This window comes from Oncorhynchus mykiss, chromosome 7 (assembly GCF_013265735.2).
Source record: "Oncorhynchus mykiss isolate Arlee chromosome 7, USDA_OmykA_1.1, whole genome shotgun sequence".
Classification (NCBI taxonomy): domain Eukaryota; kingdom Metazoa; phylum Chordata; class Actinopteri; order Salmoniformes; family Salmonidae; genus Oncorhynchus; species Oncorhynchus mykiss.
Window position 1 is genome coordinate 21554300 of NC_048571.1, and position 22657 is coordinate 21576956.

At 45.1% G+C, this 22657-nt stretch overlaps 1 protein-coding gene across 2 annotated transcripts in view; it reads right to left on the minus strand.

Annotated features, from left to right (window-relative positions):
* LOC110527499 (zinc finger protein GLI2) overlaps nucleotides 1-22657 on the minus strand; it is a 69223-nt gene that overhangs the window by 40468 nt on the left and 6098 nt on the right. For both annotated transcript variants that reach the window (XM_036982989.1, XM_021608811.2), the window contains exon 2: nucleotides 18207-18329. In XM_036982989.1, coding sequence (XP_036838884.1) covers nucleotides 18207-18263 — 57 coding nt within the window. In that variant the 5' untranslated portion in view covers nucleotides 18264-18329. The remainder of the gene's footprint in view (nucleotides 1-18206; nucleotides 18330-22657) is intronic.

Sequence of the window (22657 nt, forward strand, 5' to 3'; positions counted from 1 at the left end):
TTGGCAGGCGAGCACTCTGACAGCCGCGGCATATTTCATGTATTGTATTTTAATTATGTCCCTCATTCACCAGGTACACAATCTTCCTTGGCTTTTCTCCACAGTCTCCTTTTTTTTTATCACTGGGCTCAGTCGTAAAGATAATAAACTTCTGGTTTAAGGTAATTACTTAAATCAGGACAAACCTGTGTGTTAAGCAGTGCTATTAGGCGGTGTGGTGATTAATCAGACCTGTAGCGATGGTGTGATGCTGCTGGGTGATTACATCCACTGTGTAATCAGTCTCTGGAAGACCCTTGCAGTCGTTAAGTACCTAAATCACACAAACAGCATGCTAACACCACGCCGCTTGTATCGGGCCGTGGCGGAGGACAGAGGCCCATCAGGATGTTTGTTAATGCCAGCCAGGTAGCCACCAGCACAACGCAGCACAGTGATGCATGGAGGTTATTGGTAGGTGGCTCAGGACCCAGCTGGCAAATTCTGATAACTTCCCCCTTCTCTCCCAGTCCCACAGCTCATGGTGGGGTACCGTAAATATTACACTGAAAGTAACAATTCAAATTGACCAATAACAGGAAGGACATGGTGGAGCTTTTGGTGTAATTCCTTATAATCACATTTGTATTTTCAAAGCTTTAAAATTGAGAGGCTACTGAGAGCTATTCCGAAAGCCAATCTGAAAATCTAAAGCCGCTTGTTCCCCTGTCATCTCCCAGAGTGCCGTGCAGCATGAGGCCCTGTGTGTAACAGCAGTTGGCATGGGGTTTTGTAGTTAGAACCCCAGGCAGATTGTACTGGAGGTATTTCCTGTCTGAGTGAGGCTAATTTCCCCCCATCATTCTGCTAGTAAGACAGAAAAGCTTTTCATTTCACTGCTGAGGTCTCTCCTCCCAGGATATCCATTAATCCCAGTGAGCCTATTACGCCATCCAGATCTGGGATCAGTTTGGACCTGAAACAAGAGGGATTTATTTTTGCCTGTATAACAGAAAAGCAATAGGACTGTCAACACCTGATGTAAGTATACGCTGACTTAAAGACAGACACAGAACGGATTCCACTTCGTATAATTGCGGGAATGTCCCTAAGTGGATGGATCTCTGTGTGAAATAGCATGAAGAGTTGGAACGTTTAAAAAATAAAAGAGTTTTCCACCATCAAATGTGTTAGTGCTCCAGGCCAGGCCAGTTCAGACAATGCAATGTACAGTCCGGTCCCATTAGAACCCAGTGTTTCTGCATGTGGAAGGGTGTGTGTTCTGTGTGTGTATGTGTGGAAGGGTGTGTATGTGACTATGAGAAAGTGAGAGGGCCTGCTGCGGTGCTCCACCAGATGTAAAAACAAATGTTATCACCCAAAGACTAATAGATGTGAGGGCCTAAGCACCGGGACATTCCAACACTGTTTCCCCCATGGGGGGGATTGGGCCCAGTCAGTGAATCAGGTGAACGCATGCAGCCTCCTGAACTCTCCAGAGCGCTCGCCTTTTGTTCTCCCCCGCTGCGTGTGAACAATGGACCTGTCTGGGTGATGGAATAAACCCTGCTCAGGGTTGGTCAATCCCCCCCACTGGTCCACTGAGCTGACTGGCTCAGGACGCCCATGCTGCCTCTTCAGCCTGCCTCGGGGCTCTCTCAGGGCTACGCTACAGACAACGTCCCCCCCCCCCGAGTGGTGAAGCCTTTTTGTTGACATGTGAGAAATGTAATAGCAGGTATCCGTAAGGGATGGAATTAGTGGCTAACACTGTATGCACGCTTGTGGAATTAAAATAGCAGCTTGCAGTCTTTTTCATTGTCACAGCAAAGTCACTTTTCCGGAATAGGTCAGTGAGTGTTGAGTGTGATGACACCATGGTGTGGTGTTGGGAGCCTGTTCGCTCCGTCATATTTAGGTGACCTAGTTCTGGCTACTCTTTGTCTCCTGTCCCACCTCGACCCCTCAACCCCTCGCTCCCCTATTATCCCCTCCCATAATTCACCCCCAACCATTATTAATGGTGCATTAACTTGGCCGGCACATTGAATGAGCCTGTTTGGTTTGCACCCACTCAACCACCCTGCGCAGTCACACAAAGAGGGCTATTATTCTGGTGTCAAAACATCACTATGGTGGAAAACGCCTGTCCCACACACAGGGGAGAAAGAGGCCGGTCAGATAGATCCACTGCTACAGACTACGGAGAAGACCGCCAGTGATCTGCTGAGGGGATGGGACTTAGTTACAGCAGCAACGCTCCTCTGTTTTCCATGTTGTGTTTAAAACAGCTGTGGAGCATTATTGTTGTGCCTTCCTGCCTGCCTGTCTGCTGGAGTTTTGAATGTCAGGTGTACTTTGTTTTATGAGGTTTTAGATAAATTAAACAGAACCCCGGGCATGTTTCCATGACGAACACTTCAGAGGCGGAATATGACTCAGGCATGAGTCACTCACACAACAGCTTTAAAAGGCCCCCGCTGTGGTAGAACGCCACTAGAAGCCCAAGCCCTGCAGTACAAAACATTACTGAACACTACAGTAACTATGCGCTGTGGCTGTAGGACTGAATCGTGTTTTCAATTGAAAAGCAATGACTTAATATGATCAATCAGTCAAGTTACCATCCTTATTCTAGAACACAATCACATTTCTTAAGCCATATGTTTTTTCACCAGAGCTTACATTTTTGTTGCTAGTCTCTAAAACTAAATAAAGCTCAGACACCAGAGAGAGGAAAGGTAAAAACAAACATTGGCCATCTTGAGACAAAGCATATACCCTCAAATAACCACTCCTCTTAAATCACAATACTCTGTGGCATTGTGCAGACCTGCTGGAGTGGGGCCATTTCCTGTGTCGTGGGGACGGGCCTGTCCATCATGTTGTCAGACTACAAAGTGAGAGGAATGGCCTTGGAATGCTGACTCACACAGGTTCTGTCCCTACACTGTGCTCTGTGGGGCCCCGGCCGGGTCCCAGAGGCCCCTAGTGTGCATGGCAGGTACAGATAACGATCTGTGGCCCTGACCCCTCTGACTCTCTGCTCACCCTATAACGCAATTCCCGCTGGTACCCCCAGGGCGGGGCTCGTGATGCCCAAAGACTTTTAATACGATTCAGAGATCAGCTGGCTGCCCCTCCTAGATCTCCGCTCGGTGCTGTCCTCTGCTCTCCTCTCCTCTCAGCAGAAGAACATCACACAAGTTTACAATTAGAAGGTACGAACGTAACTGAACACAGGATGGAAACGTTCCAAGTTCGTAACAACTACCTTGATAAGGAACAGGAGAATAAAGAGAGTTAATGCCCTCATGGAACGTTTTCAAACATAAAGGTCAGAGTAAAGAGAACAAACACACACTGTTAATGAGAAACAAAACTCTGTTAAAAAACATAAAGACCCAAAACTTGCTATTCATATGGCACTAAAAACAAAGAGGCTCGCCTGCACCACACGTCAGCTGTTATCACAACAGTTAATGAGGAACGCCTGTTGTTTTTATTAAAGAGGACCAACGCCAAAACATTTTCTACTAAAGGATTATTTGCCGAACATATGAAAATTGCCACAAAAGAGTTGCATGAACAGGTTTAAAACCACTTCATACAGCCTTGCCGTGAACAAGCACTTACAATAAACAATCACCGACAAGGACATGAGGGGGAACAGAGGGTTAAATACACAACATGTAATTGATGGGATTGGAACCAGGTGTGATGGAAGACAAGACAAAACCAAAGGAAAATGAAAAGAGGATCAGCGATGGCTAGAAGGCCGGTGACTTCCGACCGCCAAACTCCGCCCAAACGAGGGAGAGGGACCAACTTCGGCGGAAGTCGTGACACTTACTTTTTATGGAGAGATGACGGCAGGAGCCTGTAGCCTCACTAGCCTGTGAACCTCAGACCAGTGTTTCTGACTAGGACCAAGTATCGCTCTCCTGACCCTGCTCCGCCACTGCCTTGCTTTCATCCCCCTTTCTTTGGACATTGCGACGGGAGCCTGCTCCATTTTTACTCCAGCTCTGCCTGTGTCGTGCTCACTGCTGTCACTCTCACTTCAGCACTAAGCAGCAGGCCAGGCAACACACATCGAAACAGCCAACAGGGCTCAGCCAGGAGGATACCTCCACTCTAGTCTCAGAACCCTGGCCAAGAACTTCAGTCACATCCTTTGACATGTTCTGTAGTCTGGCTGCAGTAGCAGCTGCTTGTCTCTGTGTCAGTAGGCTACATCCCGCCTAGCTTTCCTTTGGTCGTGCACACTAGACTATTCAAACCCTCTAACATTCTGGCAAATATTGTTGAACAAGCCCTGTGCACACTTGCAACAATATGGGCCTGGATGAGGCTGGGGCCAGGTCTTTATTAAGACTGCAGCAGTGACTTGACTCCACCACCCTCTCCAGCCATCCCTCTCTCCCTCTCTTACACATCCCCAATAGGACACCCCTGACCCCTGTAATTCAGGGGCTGAATACCAATGGCAGGGGCACACAAACCAGGCAAACAGAGCAGTGTGTAATGATAGTGCTTAGTCTGGGAAAGTGGCTGGCCACACAAAGAGAGAAGAGTACACAGTCAAAACACGGAACTCAAACCTCTCATCTAAGCGCGTATAAGATTAACAGAGATCTCAACAACTCACAACTCACAAACAAGAGATTCAAACAATGGAAATATCATTTTTTTTAATTAAGCAATCAACTAAAGCAGCGGTAGGCAAAGCATTTTACACCAACAATTAGTCTACAGAAGGACCATTGGCCTACTGAGAGCATCAGAGACAGTAATAACAAACACGACACTCATTTCATCCATTTGTCGTATACCTTAATTAACATACATACTGTACAGAAAGAACATTGACATGTAGAATCCAATAGTCAAATGAAAGCCCATTAGAGAATTTTGCTACTCTAACCTTCTACTGCAGTGGTCTAAATCAGGGTCACACAGAGTGATACTCGGTAGTCTTCACACCTCACACACGTGGCTATGGGCTTAATAAAAGAAGACACTTGTACCATGTCAGATATTGAGTTGAAATGTGTTACATTTTGAGTTTGCATCCCAATATTACACTTTATATGCATCACAGAAGGCTGAAATATAACAAAATGGTTTGACATTGAAACCCCGGATTTACGTTGTTTAAATTATTTTTATTAATTATGAATAACAATCCACCCATGAGGCCACTTTTGGTCATTGATTGCAGTACAATTGAGAACTGTAACTTTTGTCGTTGGAAGGAGACCAAGGTGCAGCGTGGTAAGTGTTCATGATTCTTTAATTACTCAGCACACCAAACAAAAACAACAATGAACGTCACGTTCTGCAGGCTTCACAGATCTAACAACAAAAAAAACAAGATCCCACAAACACCAAAAGGAGAATGACAACTTATATGTGATCCCCAATCAGTGGGAACCACACTCGGCAAAAAACAAAGAAATAGAAAACATAGATATAAAGAAACTAGAATGCCCACCCTAGTCACACCCTGGCCTAACCAAAATCGAGAATAAAAGCCTCACTATGGCCAGGGCGTGACACATCCAAGTTTTCCAAATAATACTACAATCTTGAGCTGCACTCTCAAAAGAAAGAAGAGAACAGTGAAGGTTTTTACTGACTGAGACCCTGTTTGTGAGTTGTCCTCAGACTCAGCTACTATCAATCTTACCAATCTTACCACTTTCTCATAATTACATGGAGTAGAGCTCAGTGATTCCAGTATAATTTGAGAGAGGAAGGGAGGAATCCCCTTGATTGTGATACGAGGGGAGAAATCATGGGTCCTGCTGGTTAGAAAGCGTGGCTCAACAAACCCTGCATGCTGCATCACACCAGTGTGTGTGTGTGTGTGTGTGTGTGTGTGTATGACTATGGGGCCACAGCCAAAGCAGAGAGAATGCTGCTGTGCAGGACTATCCGTTCTACTCTGGTTACACCCCAGACGCTGGGTCGGCTCTGTACAACTACAACCTCCAACCACTACAAGGTAATAGAGCTGACAGGTTGTGAGATATGATTGAGTTTTACCTTCAATGAGAAATGTGTCATTACACCCACAGCTCAGAGACGAGTTTTTCCAAAATGTGTTCCCGCTGTGTTTTTAGTTGAGTTCCAACCACATGGGGTAGAGATAATATTTAAATGAAAAAGCCAGCGTATCAAGTAAGTTAAATCATACAGATTTTGTTGGTAAAATTATTTTATTTTGTTAAATATGCGTATCAGTATTTGATCTTGAACTCGAGCCAATGTAGAAAAGGTCCATCCATCCCTGCCCTGTTTTTAACACGGTGTTCAGTGAAATCTGCAGGACTGCTAGCCAAGTCATTAGCTAGTGAAAACAGATCAATCTCTCACTATTTAGTCTCCTTTCACCTTCTGACTTTCTACATCCTCCACCACCGCGATCAATGGAAACCCTGTGTGCGACTCAGATGGCACCCTACTACCCTATGGGCCCTGGTCAAAAGTAGTGCACTAAATAGGGAAATGCCTATGCCTCGGTTTTCCCTCCCTGCCACTTCACTCAAGGGCCACTGGGTATTTTGACTTTCTCCATGCCTGTTCTGTTCTCATTGGAATCTCCTTCCCCTTCCCTTCTCGTCCCAAGCCTTTTTTAGGCAGGCAGACTGACTGATGATGGGGGATCAGGAGGAGTGGCAGTGACGGGAGGAGGAGAGGAGAGGGAGAGAGAGAAACCCCCATTTGGGGGAAGTACAAAGGGTCTCATTGAGAGGCAGGTCTTTCGTCAACCCTGAGGGGAAGAGACGTTCATTACCGGAGGGGAATACAGTCACCTTCGTTGGGCCTAGATTTGTCAGTTCCACTGAAGGTTTGTGGGACTTCCCAGCTCTACTGGGGTCTAGATTTGTCAGTTCCACTGGAGGTTGGTGGGACTTCCCAGCTCTACTGGGGTCTAGATTTGTCAGTTCCACTGGAGGTTGGTGGGACTTCCCAGCTCTACTGGGGTCTAGATTTGTCAGTTCCACTGGAGGTTGGTGGGACTTCCCAGCTCTACTGGGGTCTAGATTTGTCAGTTCCACTGGAGGTTTGTGGGACTTCCCAGCTCTACTGGGGTCTAGATTTGTCTGTTCCACTGAAGGTTTGTGGGACTTCCCAGCTCTACTGGGGTCTAGATTTGTCTGTTCCACTGAAGGTTTGTGGGACTTCCCAGCTCTACTGGGGTCTAGATTTGTCAGTTCCACTGAAGGTTTGTGGGACTTCCCAGCTCTACTGGGGCCTAGATTTGTCAGTTCCACTGAAGGTTTGTGGGACTTCCCAGCTCTACTGGGGTCTAGATTTGTCAGTTCCACTGAAGGTTTGTGGGACTTCCCAGCTCTACTGGGGTCTAGCCGGAATTTTGGAGGCTGACTGACTTGAAGTTCCAATATTTGCAAGGGTGTACTTGTTCTGTGTTTTATGGACTATAACTCGATTGATTACCTAAACTATTTGATTATTGCTTTCACATGATCAGTGTACATTATACACGTATGTATTTACTCGAGGGGTGTGAGAGCGTTGAATCTAATGCTCAAGAAATGTATAACACATTTGGATTTGGTCTGGGTTCACACTCCAACTAAGAGCCTTTTAATTGGAGTCTTTTTAATTATCTTGCTAATAGGGGCCCGTTGACTTCACTGTGTTTATGAGGGAAAATACGGCTCAATCAGGGAATGAAACCGCCTGCACTTGTTTAATAGTCATGAATTGTTGGCCATGGGCCTCTGGTGATGTGTGGACTGGATGTGTTATAGGTTATACAGTAAAACAAAACAAAAACAGGAGGTGGAACACCTAAGGTTTATTTTCAAACCATAAATGTACCGTAAGAACCTGGTCTTTTTGTAATGATTCATAATTAGCAGACAAAATACACTGCTGTGGTGTTTTATCCTCCATTTGAGCTTTGATTTGTGTATTAAACTCTTGACAGTTTTAATGAGATGTTATTGCTTCATCTCCAGCTGTTTGTCTCCGTAGTTACAGGGCAATTAGTCCGCCTTCTCTTATTTCAAATCCCCTTTAAGCAGTGTGATAATAGGTACAACGTTATTGCACTACTAGTAAAGCAGTTAAATATTGCAACTGAAATACAAAAGGGGACAAATTATTACTATTTTGTATAAAAAAAAGGTCCCCCACATTTCTTTTCCACAATATTTATTTTCCTATGAATGGTAATGCCTCAAAATCAGATCAAAAAAATGAGTTTGAGGGAGCTAGGAGTTGATGGTAAATGTCTCAAAAAACTCTGAGAAAAATGACCTTATATATATAATGAAATATCAAATATCCCACCTCATAGCTCATATTTTCCCTTTTGATAACATTACAAAGACAAATTGCCTCATAGAAGCTGCATTTTCCCCACTGTATGGGGGTGAATACGCACGGGGAACGCTGGTGTTACCACTAACCAGTCTTAAATCCCCCCAAAGAATCACATGTCATTATGATGGACAAATGAAGCAGGAGGCTTGAATAGATGTGAGAGGGTCTCGTTGTTGATCCAAACGGAACCCCCTCCGACTCGCCACCCTGCTCAACACCCACCCATCCAGTCTCCTGTGTCTCCCTCTGCCTCTCTGCCTCTCTGCTTCAGCCCACAGATTCCTCATGTCCTGCCCCCCTCCTTCCTTCCATTTCCCTCCTCCTTCTCTCTCTTTTGTCAGATGGAGTTAGGAACGGGCCCATGCTGGGATGGGAAATATTTCCACATCAACTCTTTGGGCCTTTATTATCATTGCTTAAAGTAGCATTTCTTATTTGTTCATCATACTTTTAGAAAAATAATTGGGGGATGTAAATCAACAACTTGGGTCAGGCCACAAGCTATTCAAAGTACCTAGTTATCAAGTGAATTTAAACTATTTCAGGTCCAGTTAACAAAATGTAGGGACCCCTAATTCATTACTTGCATTAATGTGATAAATATTTCGATACATGTTTAGTCATGAAGGACTTCCTCCCCTCACTGTACTGTATAAGCCTCACTGTTTGTAGGTTGCCTGAAGGTGTGAATGGATCGACTCCACACACAGCATTGCTGATCCCACCAGCACCACCAGGCAGAATGACGTGGGAGGACGGGGGCCTGTTTTTAAGGTTTGGCACAGCCGTGACGGCCCTCACAGATCCAAGACGCCTGGGAGTCTCCTCACCTCGTCTCCCCCAGCAGGGTGAGGCTTGCCTGACTGACTAACGGGGGAGGGAGGGTTTACCTGGAGCCCAGGGATAACTGGCTGCCAGCCAGACTACCCTTGGCAGGGTAATGTCTACACAACACAACACGATCGAGTGAAGAAAAACAGAGGAAGAGAGAAAAACAAAGCAATATTACACCACAACACAAATACTCTGATAGTGTCTCGCATGGGCCAGTCAGGACTCACCCAAGGGTGTCCTCTTGTCTCCTCCACTCCTCCCTCTCACTCGCTTCTTCGTCTCCTCCCCTTCACCTGTTTATCATCCCCTCATCATGCAAATGAGCACTGTGTGCAGCAGGGCGAGCACCAGCACACGACTAAAGCGCCTGAGACACAGACTCCTGCTGCAGCCACAGTGATTTGCAATGCTCAATAATTCTTGATGTGCTCTTTTCTGGATGGTTGAGTATCACAGATCAGTACCACATGAGTACATCTGCTGTCCTGTTGCCTGGTGCTCCAGTCCTGACCCTAACAGTTAACTACTGAACAGGCAGAGAGCGAGCTCTGAGAGGCTCTGTCTGGGGAGAGGCTGAGAGAGGTGTAGCCTCAACTTGTCTCTTCTTTGAGCAACTGACCCAGCCCACTGCAATGAAGACTCCATGTTTCAGATAAACACACAGCGTCATGGTAAAGTGAACCTCGGTTTACCGTATGAGGTTACGAGCTAAACGAACACATACACACACGTGTTGTGTTTTAATTCTGCAGAGGGCAGATGTGTCTAAGCTTTTTAGTCAGTCTGGTTTGAGCCCAGATGACCCGTCCACCCCTCGCTAGGGTCCCACGCCCTGACCTGTTTACACAAGGAGTGCACCATGCTAGCTGCCCTTGTTCTGTGTGTGTGTGTGTGTGTGTGTGTGTGTGTGTGTGTGTGTGTGTGTGTGTGTGTGTGTGTGTGTGTGTGTGTGTGTGTGTGTGTGTGTGTGTGTGTGTGTGTACCGTCTCCCTTCCCACGTGCTCCCCTTCCCCTGTCTCTGTTTATTATGGTTTGGGTAATCCACAGGCCCTGTGGCTACGCTGTCAGACAGTGAGCTAACAGTGGCAGTCTGGGGCTGGGCTAGATCCCTGACTTAGAGCAAGAGATCACTGGGGCGCTGGTAGTGGCAGCAGATTCCCATGTTCTGGACTGCAGACCCCTTTCCTCTCTGTCTGAGAAGGGTAGCTCACTGGGTCTGTATTGCAGCCTACAAGAGCAATATGGTGATCTGAAGAGGACGATAGAAGGCAACCAACCTGCCCCAAAACTCAGACATGGACACAACCTTCTTCAGAGACGACAAGGAGTCATTTGAATTTATAAGAACACAACACAACACACGACAGGGAAAGCAGCGCTAAATCAGAACCTTCTGGGAATGGTATGTCGCTTCTTGAAGAAGAAGATGAAGGGAAAAAAGAAGTGGGGGGTTAGACTCTTAATCCCCTGAAGCATTCAAATATCGCTCTCTAAACCTCTCTCAACCTCTCCAAACCTCTCTTCCAACACTTGTAAATCTCCAGGAATGTAGCATGTTGTTTTTGGGGCTCAGTGCATGCCAACTCAGTTTAATGGATTTGATAGATTGATGTTTCTAGACGTTGTTGCCCAAAGCTCACTATTACATTAGACTTTGAACTTGGAATAGAAGTTAACCAATGGGACAAGTATTGTTTGATACCCATTATTACAGGGACTGTTAAGAAGGTCTAGAAATCTGCTCTTGATTCACAGTGATAAACCGGAAAACCAAGACTTCAGCTAACAAAACATAGATTTATAGTTTACTATAGTCACCTCGGTATAGGGATATTTTAATAACAGGTCCCACCTTTTGAAATAATTCACAGTCTTAGATATTCAATACAGCTGCAGTGGCTATGCTTTTTCCCCCATTAGTTGTTTTGCTTGAGGAAGACAAAAATCACGCAACTTAAAATATATCTGATATCTTGAATTATCTGGGCCATTCATCTTTAAACTTTAACTCTCTCTAATCACAAGGATATCCCAGCACAACAAGAAACGACTTCTTGAGAGAGAGAGAGCGAAAGAGAGCGAGAGAGAGAGAGAGAGAGAGAGAGGAGATTTTAAGTATATATTTATCTGGGCAATCAATTGCCCTGCCTATAAATGGACAACAAAATTAGAAAAAACTTATGTTTTCACTTAGTCTACCTAATCTTAATGGTTGCCTCCAAGCTAGCCAGTCCCCCAAGTACACATTCAGATAAAAGGGAGAAGGAAGAGGGCATCTTGGAAAGTCATCTAGCTAAATGTTTACAAAAAAGCCACAGAAATGTATTTGTGCGGAAAGAAATCCCATTACCAAGCCGATTATTCTGTCCTCAGAACAACAGAGTGTTTCCATGTGGAAAGACTTGTACGCTCTATTGAAAGACTACAGCCACTACTACCTGAAAGCACAGTAGCTACAAATGACCGAACTGTAACTAGAGGAAATCCAGTTGAAAATGTGCAACTGTAATTCATTCAATTGACTTCTTAATCAATACATGCTCATATTAGACACTACTGACACAGTATGCCTCTATGGTTCTTTATCCTCTCTCAAATGCACAGTATATGTTACTGTTCACTGTTAATTGCATTTTATATCCAACTTTTTGGGATATAAAATGCCACAAGGCTGTTAAGAATGAGAGATCCCAGTCTGCCTGAGTTGTAAGTAAACCTTAGTTCCCAGTGTCAGCGGGCTCGTTTCTCCTCTCGCTTCTCCTCTCGTTTCTCCTCTCGCTTCTCCCAAGCCCTGTGAACCCTCCCTGAGAAGGCCTCATTTAGACAGAGAGAGACAGAGAGAGAGAGACAGAGAGAGAGAGAGAGAGAGAGACAGAGAGAAAAAAAGAAAAGAAAATTCCCTTCTCAGGAAGATTAGTGGCCGTCCTTTTGGACTAGTAGGAAGAGGTGGACTGGGGGATGCAGAGGCTTTTTCTGCCGCATTTCTCTCTGCCAGCGGCCTGACCCCCGAGTGCTCCCTGCCTGTCCCCCAGTAGCTCATGTGCTGCTGCTGTAGAGGGAGCCAGTGGTGGGGGCCGGGGGCTGGGGCCCGTACATCCTCGATCTAGCCTCAGCCGCCATCAATTATTCCCTGCTGTAGCCAGGCAGCCCCCGGCCCTAGGACCAGACATCAAGGAGGTGATAAAGAAAGCGTCCTTATCGCTAACACACCTCTCTTTAAAACACTATTTACACAGCCCAGACCCATCCTCCATCTCCATCCATCTAGCGGAGGACCCAATGACCAGGGTCTCGGATTCCATTCCTCCCAGCCAATCAAAATAATGTTACTGTAGCTCTAACCACCTTCATACTGGCTAAGGCATGAGAGGACCTAAGCACTTTAACAGCCAGCAATGTTTAGCCCGGTAAAGATAGCTACGACAGTGCCGCCCGTCATTGATCATTACCTCTGTTTATTACCTCAAGAATAACATAGGCATAAGGCATCGTCTAAGAGGAAACAGGCTCAGAAGAAAATATATCTCATTGTTTTGTCCCTGGTCTCTCCTCTCCCTCTTCGCTCCTCTCCCTCTCTGCTTCTCTCCCCTGGCGCAGTGGGACTCTCTGAGCCTGTTTAGGCTTGGCCTGTGGGGGCTGTGGGACTCTGTTTAGGTATGGTCCCGGGTCCAGGGGGCCAGACTGGGAGGTGCTAAGTACTTGGCATCCTCCCTACGGGCAGCCCGACTCAGCAGAAAGAGCCAGAGCATTGCGGGGGAGAACCAAGGGGCCCAGAGGTGCTCGCCGGGCCACATCAATCACACTCTACAATGACAAACTCACTCTCAACAAGATGTACACTACCGTTCAGAAAGGTTAGGGTTTGTCCATTAAAATAACGTCAAATTTATCAGAAATACAGTGTAGACTGGCTGCTTCATGAAATAGTATCCGCAAAACACCAATTTCAACATCAACAGTGAAGAGGCGACTCCGGGATGCTGGCCTTCTAGGCAGAGTTGCAAAGAAAAAGCCATATCTCAGACTGGCCAATACAAAGAAAATATTAAGATGGGCAAAAGAACACAGACACTGGACAGAGGAACTCTGCCTAGAAGGCCAGCATCCCGGAGTCGCCTCTTCACTGTTGACATTGAGACTGGTGTTTTACGGGTACTATTTAATGAAGCTGCCAGATGAGGACTTGTGAGGCGTCTGTTTCTCAAGCTAGACACTCTAATGTACTTGTCCTCTTGCTAAGTTGTGCACCGGGGCCTCCCACTCCTCTTTCTATTCTGGTTAGGGCCAGTTTGCGCTGTTCTGTGAAGGGAGTAGTACACAGCGTTGTACGAGATCTTCAGTTTCTTGGCAATTCCTCGTATGGAATAGCCTTCATTTCTCAGAACAAGAATAGACTGATGAGTTTCAGAAGAAAGTTATTTGTTTCTGGCCATTTTGAGCCTGTAATCGAACCCACAAATGCTGATGCTCCAGATACTCAACTAGTCTAAAGAAGGCCAGTTTTATCGCTTCTTTAATCATCCATCACAACAGTTTTCAGCTGTACTAACATAATTGCAAAATGGTTTTCTAATGATAAACTTGGATTGCTGATGGTTGGTTGCTGATAATGGGCCTCTGTACGCCTATGTAGATATTCCATAAAAAAATCAGCAGTTTCCAGCTACAATAGTAATTTACAACATTAACAATGTCTACACTGTATTTCTGATCAATTTGATGTTATTTTAATGACCCCAAACTTTTTAACGGTAGTGTGTGTCACCAGCCCACCAAAGCCAGTGAATCAAATCATTACCAGCGAATAGCACCAGGCTCCCATGGCCTAGGTTAGAAAAGGAATTCAAATAGCTTAATCCTTTGAAAAAAAAACGTTGCCCCTTTCCGGTTTCTCAACCCCTGTTACAGACCTTCCTATATTTCACCCGCTCACAACTTTTTGTTTTATTCAAAGAACAAAATAATATTCACCAGCACATATCAATAAGGTTGAATAAAATTATAGCAAATATTCACCTCTTCCGAAAATCTGAGTACAATTTCGACAATGTATGATGTCTATAAATGCCTTCCAAATTATGAAACGGATTTGAAATCATAAAAGTCATGCATGAAACCCCATAAACCTATACACCCGGTCTGCCCGGGCCCGCAGCCTTTATAACCACTAACCAGACAGATGCGGGCTGTCACAGAAAATACAGGAGCTCATTTCAATTCATTAAAGGGAACCAAAACCCTGTGCACGGCCCAGTGGTGAGGGTTAGCTGTGCTGTGTCCAGGCCCAGCAGTTACCAATGAACACACACATACAGACACACACACACACACAGAAAGGGAGGCCAGCCATGCTTCAATAAGCAACGTGGGCTGCAGTCCGGAAGTCACAGGCCAGACTTTTTATAGGTCCAGTTAACATCACCTTCCTGGTCCTTCCACCAATATAAATGACAGATTGAGGACAGGAGCAGCAACTAAAGCTCCATCCATCCACCCACGTACTTACACACACACACACACACACACACACACACACACGCACACGCGCACGCGCACACACACACACACATCATCAACAGGACCAGACAGGCTAGTCGGTCGGTGCACCTGGGCCCCCATTTTAAACAAAGTGACTCCTACTTGAGTCCAATGTGTGCACGCGTCGACTCCACCCCCCCATTTCCATAGACCTCTGGGATATGAGACCAGACCTGGGCTGCCTGCATGTTCACATCAAATAAATGACCGCTCCATGATAAATGGTTCTATTAGCAATCCAGATTGTTAAACTCTGATATAAAAGATGGGAGCGGCCCATTCATTTCACCCCCACCCTTCCGGTCTACACACAGAGCGCTTGTTTTTTTTTTAACGTGTAAATAACATTAAAACTCTGCATTAGCCCTGTCCTCTGATAGAGAAGATATTGTTGTGAATAAATAACACAGACAGGAGAATAAAACAGGGGGGATTCTATAATGGAGCTGGTCGGCCATGTCTGGTCCTCTGAGGTGGGCCCGACTTAGCTGACAAGGATCCACCAGCCCGTAGTAAACTACACACTGACAGTAAAGCTACAGCGCCGGGAACAAGAGGCGGTATATTACAATGGTCTACTTTTCATTCCAAAGCAGGAGGCGGTTCTGCCCGGGAATGTGCTTTTTAAGTTCAAGGACTTTGTCTCTTTTGGCTGCACTCTCACTGCATATTCACTTATCTGTGTCTGGCAAACAGGAATAATAATGCATGTTATTGAGATAAGTAATTGCCCTGTCTTGGTGTGCTGGCAGATTTTAGACCTATGAAGCTGCGACTCTATAAGCTGGTTCTACCCAGACCGGATTCTATTGGACTGAGGGTGTGAGTGTGTGGTGTTATTAAGATTAAAATATGGACGGTGACACTATTCTAATAGTGATAGGGTAAAGGAGTTATGGGACGAGAGAAGCCGATGGATGCAGGTTTAACACAGCAGCTCCACTTTAGGGGGGTGGGGTGGGGTGGGGGGGGGGGGGGGCAGAGCAACACAAGCCTGGAACACAGCACTTGTTCTGGGCCAAGCGGACCAGGCAGAGACCCTGCAGATCCAGAGCCATTGTAGACCAGGGAAAATCATAGTTATAGCAGGGCAGGGAGGAGACAGAGGGTGGGGTGGCACAGGGGGCCTGCCTTGTTACCCTGCGCCTGGTAATCAAGATTCTTTCTCCAGGCCCCTTTGAAAGTTAAATCAACCTACTTTAAAAGACCCTCTCTACAGGGCTGAGGGGGCTTATCCACAGAAGACGATTGGCCCAAACAGAAGGGCCTCTCTATCGCTCGCTGCGGCCGAGAGTATTTCCACATATGACCTCAGCGTGTGTGAATTGGCTCCATTGAGGAAGGCATACTGAGATTAAATTAGAGAGGGTGATCACATTAACAGATTAGAATTTCAGGTTCGTAGGCAGTCAAATGTTTTCTTAATTGCCAGAAGGCTCAGGTCCGGAAACATGTTCCTTCACGACAAAAGAACCATTGTTCAGACATTCCAAGCTCCATATTAGAAATGCTTATTCATGGCCAGTTATATGATTGAAGTAATTGTAGAGTGATAAAAAATTAATGAGTTAGCCGGAAATAAAATGGTAAGTCAATATAATTGAGTTAACGATATTGATGTCGACATGAAACAAGTTATTGAAAACAAAGTCCCACTTGATTCATGTCCCATTTATAGTGTATGTAAAATATGTCCTAGATTCATTTAGCCTAATAAACAATTCGTCTTTCATTTCTTTATCATGGCAGGCCACCAAGCCCTTCATTAAAGAATGAAAATGTCACTAAAATCACAAGAAGTTGTATTACCATTTCAAAGGTAGCCGTCAATCTGCATCTCTGTCAATCTCTGAAGGAAGGGCCATGTCGCCCACTGAGCTCTGCTCTACCAGCCATTTTTAGTAATTCATCAGTGTGATACTCTGGAGGTAAGAACAAGGTCTTTCAACCTCATTATACTGGCATTCACTGACATCTTTAAAACATGCATTCTCTATATGTCTGTTTCTCCTCATCGTGGTGGACACTAGTCTTGAATGTCATTTCAAAGACAAACTATCCTCGTGTCATCATACACGTGTATTAATTGAAGTTATCAGTGACATCTTGAAATTGGTCTAATTAACTAATTAGCTTTGGCCCTTCTGATAGGTTATAGAATTAGGGTTCACTCTGAATTAAATTAGGAGAAAAACTGCTGGATTCTGTTGCAGGAATTCCTAGTAGACATTTAAGACATCACAGAATCGCCCCTATAGACGCCTACTATTTTACTCTTTGTCAACTCAAATTGTCTTTCCTTATTCTTACACAAAATCATGAATTTATTGTTGGACTAACGGGCATTGCGCTGCAAACTCCACAAGGTTATGAAAACAAACTTGAGGTCTATAGAAGGTTTCAAAAAAATTGGGCCTGATGTCAATCGTTGGGGCCAGAAAATGTATGGCCTTTTTTTATCTTTGTTCTTCCTTAAACAATTAATGGATATTTATTTATCATGGCAGGCCACCAAGCCCTTCATTAAAGAGTAAAAATGTCACTAAATCACAAGAAGTTGTATTACCATTTCAAAGTTAGTCGTCAATCTGCATCTCTGTCAATCTCTGAAGGAAGGGCCATGTCGCCCACTGAGCTCTGCTCTACCAGCCATTTTTAGTAATTCATCAGTGTGATACTCTGGAGGTAAGAACAAGGTCTTTCAACCTCATTATACAGGCCTTTCATCACACATTCACTGACATCTTTAAAACATGCATTCTCTCTCTGTCTCTCCCGGCCGCCCTATAAAAGAGGCACACTGCTACTTTTCATTAATTTCAACAAACACAGCCATTTTACCTTTCCCAGGCCAGCCCCATGTAGTTATATGAACCATTAATCAGAGATTATGCCGCCAAATCGAGCAACGTCGCTGTCTTTAGTCTTTATGAACTTCTCCCTGTGACAGAAGCGCGCACGCACACACACACACATGCGCGCACACGCACACACACACGCACACACACACACACACACACACACGCACACACACACACACGCTGCAGTACCTGTTCAGTATTAATGATGCTCTTTAACAGGGCCCTGCGTTACATTACTGATTCCCATCAGCTCTACTGTAAGTCACCTCTGACTGCTCCAGGTGCTACAGGAAGAGCCTTATCGGGGACGATTAGAGCCCAGAGCAACTTCTCCCAATACCGCGTTTTATCTTTCATATGTATATTTCATGTGCATGTTCTCTCTCAAACCTCCTCCTTACCCCCGGCCCTGTCAGTCTCTGTAAGACCTTGGCTTGTGTGACAGTCTTACAGTATGTAGGGATGCAGGGACCCTTTACCTTACAGTGAAACCTGTGTCGGCAGGAGAAACCGGCCTGGAGTGGATGTGCACAAAATAATAGAGACGGACCCTTATCCTTCCAGTAAAACTAAACCCCCCCCCCCCCCCCCCCCCACCCCTCTTTAAAGTCATTGAAGAAAAGTGGACAGTACCTCTGGTGACAGCTGAAGGTGACAGTTTCTTCGGGAGGTCAGTGAAGCCGTTTCCATCCAGACCAGAGCCTTTCTTCTCTGTGGTCGTCGGGGCAGAGGTCTCCATTCCGGACATCAGAAGCTCTGAAGGAAACGACATGGGGTGGCATCGTCATTATCATTTCATTATGTGACATGTATACAGTAGGCCAATGCTATGTATGCAGTAGGCCAATGATATGTAGGCCAGTAGGCCACATTATACAGTAGGCCGCATCCTCTGAAGAGACCCAATGTGTTTCCTCAACACGTTTGAAGATATAAGGGTGTATTATTCTTAGCAAGCGAGGCTGAACAATCAGTTTAAATAGCGCTGATGAAAAGATCCACAGTTAAATAAACTTTGATGCCAGCCCAGGCTAGGTTACGCCAAACCACCTTTGGAGACAGCAAACCGTAGCACGGATCACTGGGGTCCTGGAAGAAAGCAGCAGCAACTCAAATTAGATTTCTTTCAGGACAAAACCACTACATGTTTGCACTGCAACCAAAGATAAGCGGCTAGGTTCAACAAAGATAAACAAGCGACGCGCTGCCTGACCAGTCATTCTTCGTTTAGGTGGCTGTTTGAGCGTGTTGATGGCTGTTTGAGACTGCAGGCTGGGCTCAGTTCAGTTGATATTATAGTTTGCTACACATGCTTTACACAATATAGGGGAGGTTTTTCCTTGAACCTGTCGTGAAGCACGGGCTTAGTGTATCTATCTAGCTACCCTATATTGTGTAAAGCAGGTGTAGCAAACTATAATATCAACTGACCTGAGCACAGTCATCAACGTCCTCAAACAGCCATCTAAACCATTTTTCCTTGAAGGTGTTCTCAAGTCTGGGCTTAGTGTATCTAGATCATAATGGGTGTCTTACTAATAAGACTAGCCTCCAGCCCAGACTACGTGCAAGTGGGGTATGTGGAGATGGGGGAGGAGGAGCGGTAAAATTGTCCCTCCTCCTCTGAAGAGCTGCGACACATGGTCATATCTTCCCCCGGCGGAGACTGGCCGGACGGACGGGAGACAGGAGACAGAAGAGCCAGAGCTATGGGACACTACAGGTGTCAGACACCACACTGACCGATGGGAACCAAGGTAAACAAATGACCAGGGGCACGCTTGATTCCTCCTGTTGGTCACCAGGGCTCACTCCACTCTTGTCTGCTCTTGTCTGCTCTCCTCTCTCTTGTTCCATGACACTGATGAGGAGGGCATGTCAATAAGATCCACGGATAGTTAAAAGACTTTCAACACTCCGTGAGACTAATCCCAACCTCACCTAAATGTGTGAATGGCACATATTATTACTAGGGTGTAATGAATGACCAGAAGGAGGATTGAGCAGCTAAAATCTCTAGCCTGACTGATGTTTACTAATGGAAACCTAAATACACCAAAGAACTGGCTGACTGGGACATGAATGAATGACACGACACTACTGTCTCATGTGCCACATTTACCACCTTCCCCACAAAGCAGCGTCTGTGGAGAAAAAGGGCCCCTGGCCCCCCCCACACCTGCTAGGCTGTCTCAAAGAGACACCACAACAGTAAAGACAGTAGACAAAGCTGTCCATCAGGCTTTTACATCCTGCCAACCCTCCCAGCTTGTTCAAGGGGCAGTAAACTGTGTTTTAACAATGTGGACCTACAAATTCACTCTCTGTTCGGCGTGTTTAACTGTTTCACTCTGTTAACTGCTTGTGACTCAGTCTGTGAAAACTAAATGGGTTCTCAAGAATGGCACAAGAAATTCAGTTCATGTCAAGTGTGTGTGTGTGTGTGTGTGTGTGTGCGTGCGCGTGCGTGCGCGCGTGAGATTGTGTTCCTGAGTGTGTTATTTTGTGTGTGCCTTTGTGTCAAGATATGAATGTCTTATCTCTGAGAGTCATGGCTAAATCTATTGATGGTAGAAACAATAAAACATACCTTTATTAAAGTTGAAAAGCGAAATAAATATACGCCAGGGAATAGACAAGTATTATTTTAGTAGCTAGGAGATGGTTAATTACCATGATAATAAACCCAGCAGTAGATTTAGATACGCAGCTGTGAGGAATAATGAACTTCTACCTCCTATTGTTAACCGCCATTACCTTTAAAGACGACACCCAATGTTCCATTTAACCGTGAAAACGAACAATGCAAAGCCTAACAGAAAAAGGTTATTTATGACAGAAGAACAAACTACTTTTCTCATTCAGCCTCTGTCTGTGTGTTGAAACCAATGCCTGTTTGTTTTAGAACCTCGGTCTTTAACTGATGCTCCCTCCGATAAGGTTCAACTCTCCTTTCCTTTCAGGAGCTCTGAGAGGAGAAGAAGCTCAAGCCTCTTCCCGGCTTTTTTTGTTGTTTTGTTTTAGGTATTGCAATTTTGTACAGGGTCTACCCCATGTGTCTCGAAACCACACCCTACTCGAGCTACAAAGGTAAAGATTTAATGCGCTGTATCCTGTTCCCACTCTTCAACTATTATATATTTAAAATGGCCTCGGTACTTATGAGTCATTGTAGTTTCAGGTCGTTAAAGCGTAATAATCAGGAAACTGTCTGAATAAGATAGGAATGGAAAGATGTTCCTATGAGACTGAGAAGTGATTGAGTACAGTTATCCAGTTAACCCACTGTCCAGTCCACTTCCTGTGTGCAAACTCAAGTAGAGAAAACACAGCTTAAACATGCACGGCCAGCTTTAACCACTCATAGCTGAACCAATGGAGACTTTCCTCTTGTTGATCTAATCCTCTTTTCACGAACAACCTCTTAATTCCAAGGGCAGAAATGAACTAAACATTAGCCATGATTGTTAGACCGTATGAAAAAGAATCTTGGACAAAAAGTATAGTATCATATGGTTAATTATGAGCAACAAAAATATCTGGGTGTAGTTCTGAGTTACTCTGACATACATGTATTATTCTTGTAAGAAATGTCCTAGGATTCAAAATGGCCTGCAGTGAGAGAGAAGGGTATTCCCAGTGTCTGGAAAAAATGTATGTCTCTGCATTCCAGGTGCTGGTCTCCTGCTTTACCGGGAGCAGAATGCAGTTTGGCACGTCACAGAGTATTACTTACAGCTTCCCACAAACCATCACCACGCTTAGTTATTACACCGCGAGCTGTCGGCCAAACAAATGACTGTGACTGAACACTGAAAGGTCACAGTAGTGCAGTAAAATCACAGAGCAGAGTCAGGCCCACTACCGAGCCTCTCTCTGAAGGGACTGAAGCCCGGGCGTCGGGCACTTTCTGGAATTTATGGTTACGTCTGAAAAATTGTAGTCACGTAAAAGCAGCCCACATACTGCTTATGACTATAAGCACAAGTAGGGAGATCACTGGTGGTGTGGCGTTTGAATACGAAGAATCTTTACTATTCGGAGTACTGTTATGTATGCAGAAAATGTCAAAGTTAAACAAGGTTGTTGTGCCTAACAATTTGAATAGGTGAATCATTTCCCTCTCAAAAGGCCCACCAAGGGTCTCCTGAGAACACACTCTGAGGAGTGTGTTAGTCACTGGACGAGTCTCTAGCCTAGAAACGTTTCATCACAACAAGGGCTATCGTTGACACAATGTCCCTAAAACATTTACCATGAAAACATTAGAAAAAAAAAACATGAAATAATGTATCGTTCGTCTCTCTGTGTTTCATAATGTTCCTTCAATATGCAATAGGCTGAATGTATCTCACCGGAGAAAGCATCCGAGTGAGAGAAACAGCGCCCCTCTGTCTCTGTATGTGTAGCCCATCTATATGATGCTGTCTGGTCAAAAAGAGTATGACATTGTTGCTGCCCATAGCATTGAATGCATGGGAAGACAGCGAGAATTTGGCTTTGAGCTAAATTGAGTGAGCTGAGTGAGCTGAACATTTTGCAACTTGCGGTAACTCTCCGTGTTTCTAAATCAGTAGTTGTTTAGTGGTCTCGAAAATGTTGGAAATATTAACTTGCTTGACCATGCTGTACGTCATGTAAACTAACTGTCTGTTACATGCAATATGCTTAGTGGACTACACAGGGCAGAGGTTACTCTCCGTTTTTGTGACGAAACAAAGGTGTGGTTGGATTTAGTCTCTCTCTCTCTCTCTCTCTCTCTCTCTCTCTCTCTCTCTCTCGTTGTGGACAGACGAAGCAGAGAGGAGGCGAGACGAAGAGAGGAGCCCCGTGGATAAGAACCCATCCCCTGCCTGTAAGTGCAGTATCCTGTGGGTGTTCTCTTCAGGTCCTGGCAATGCCATACAGATATTGGGCTTATAGCTCCAACTCCACTTCAGGGGATAAATCACCTACTAGAGGATTTAGCCGGTCACCCTGACTCAGCCCAAAAAATGACTGCTCCTCTCTCGTCTGCTAGAGATATAGGCCTCTTCAGGCAAAGAGGAGGAGGCTCTCGTCTCTAAACACAGATTCACAGTAGC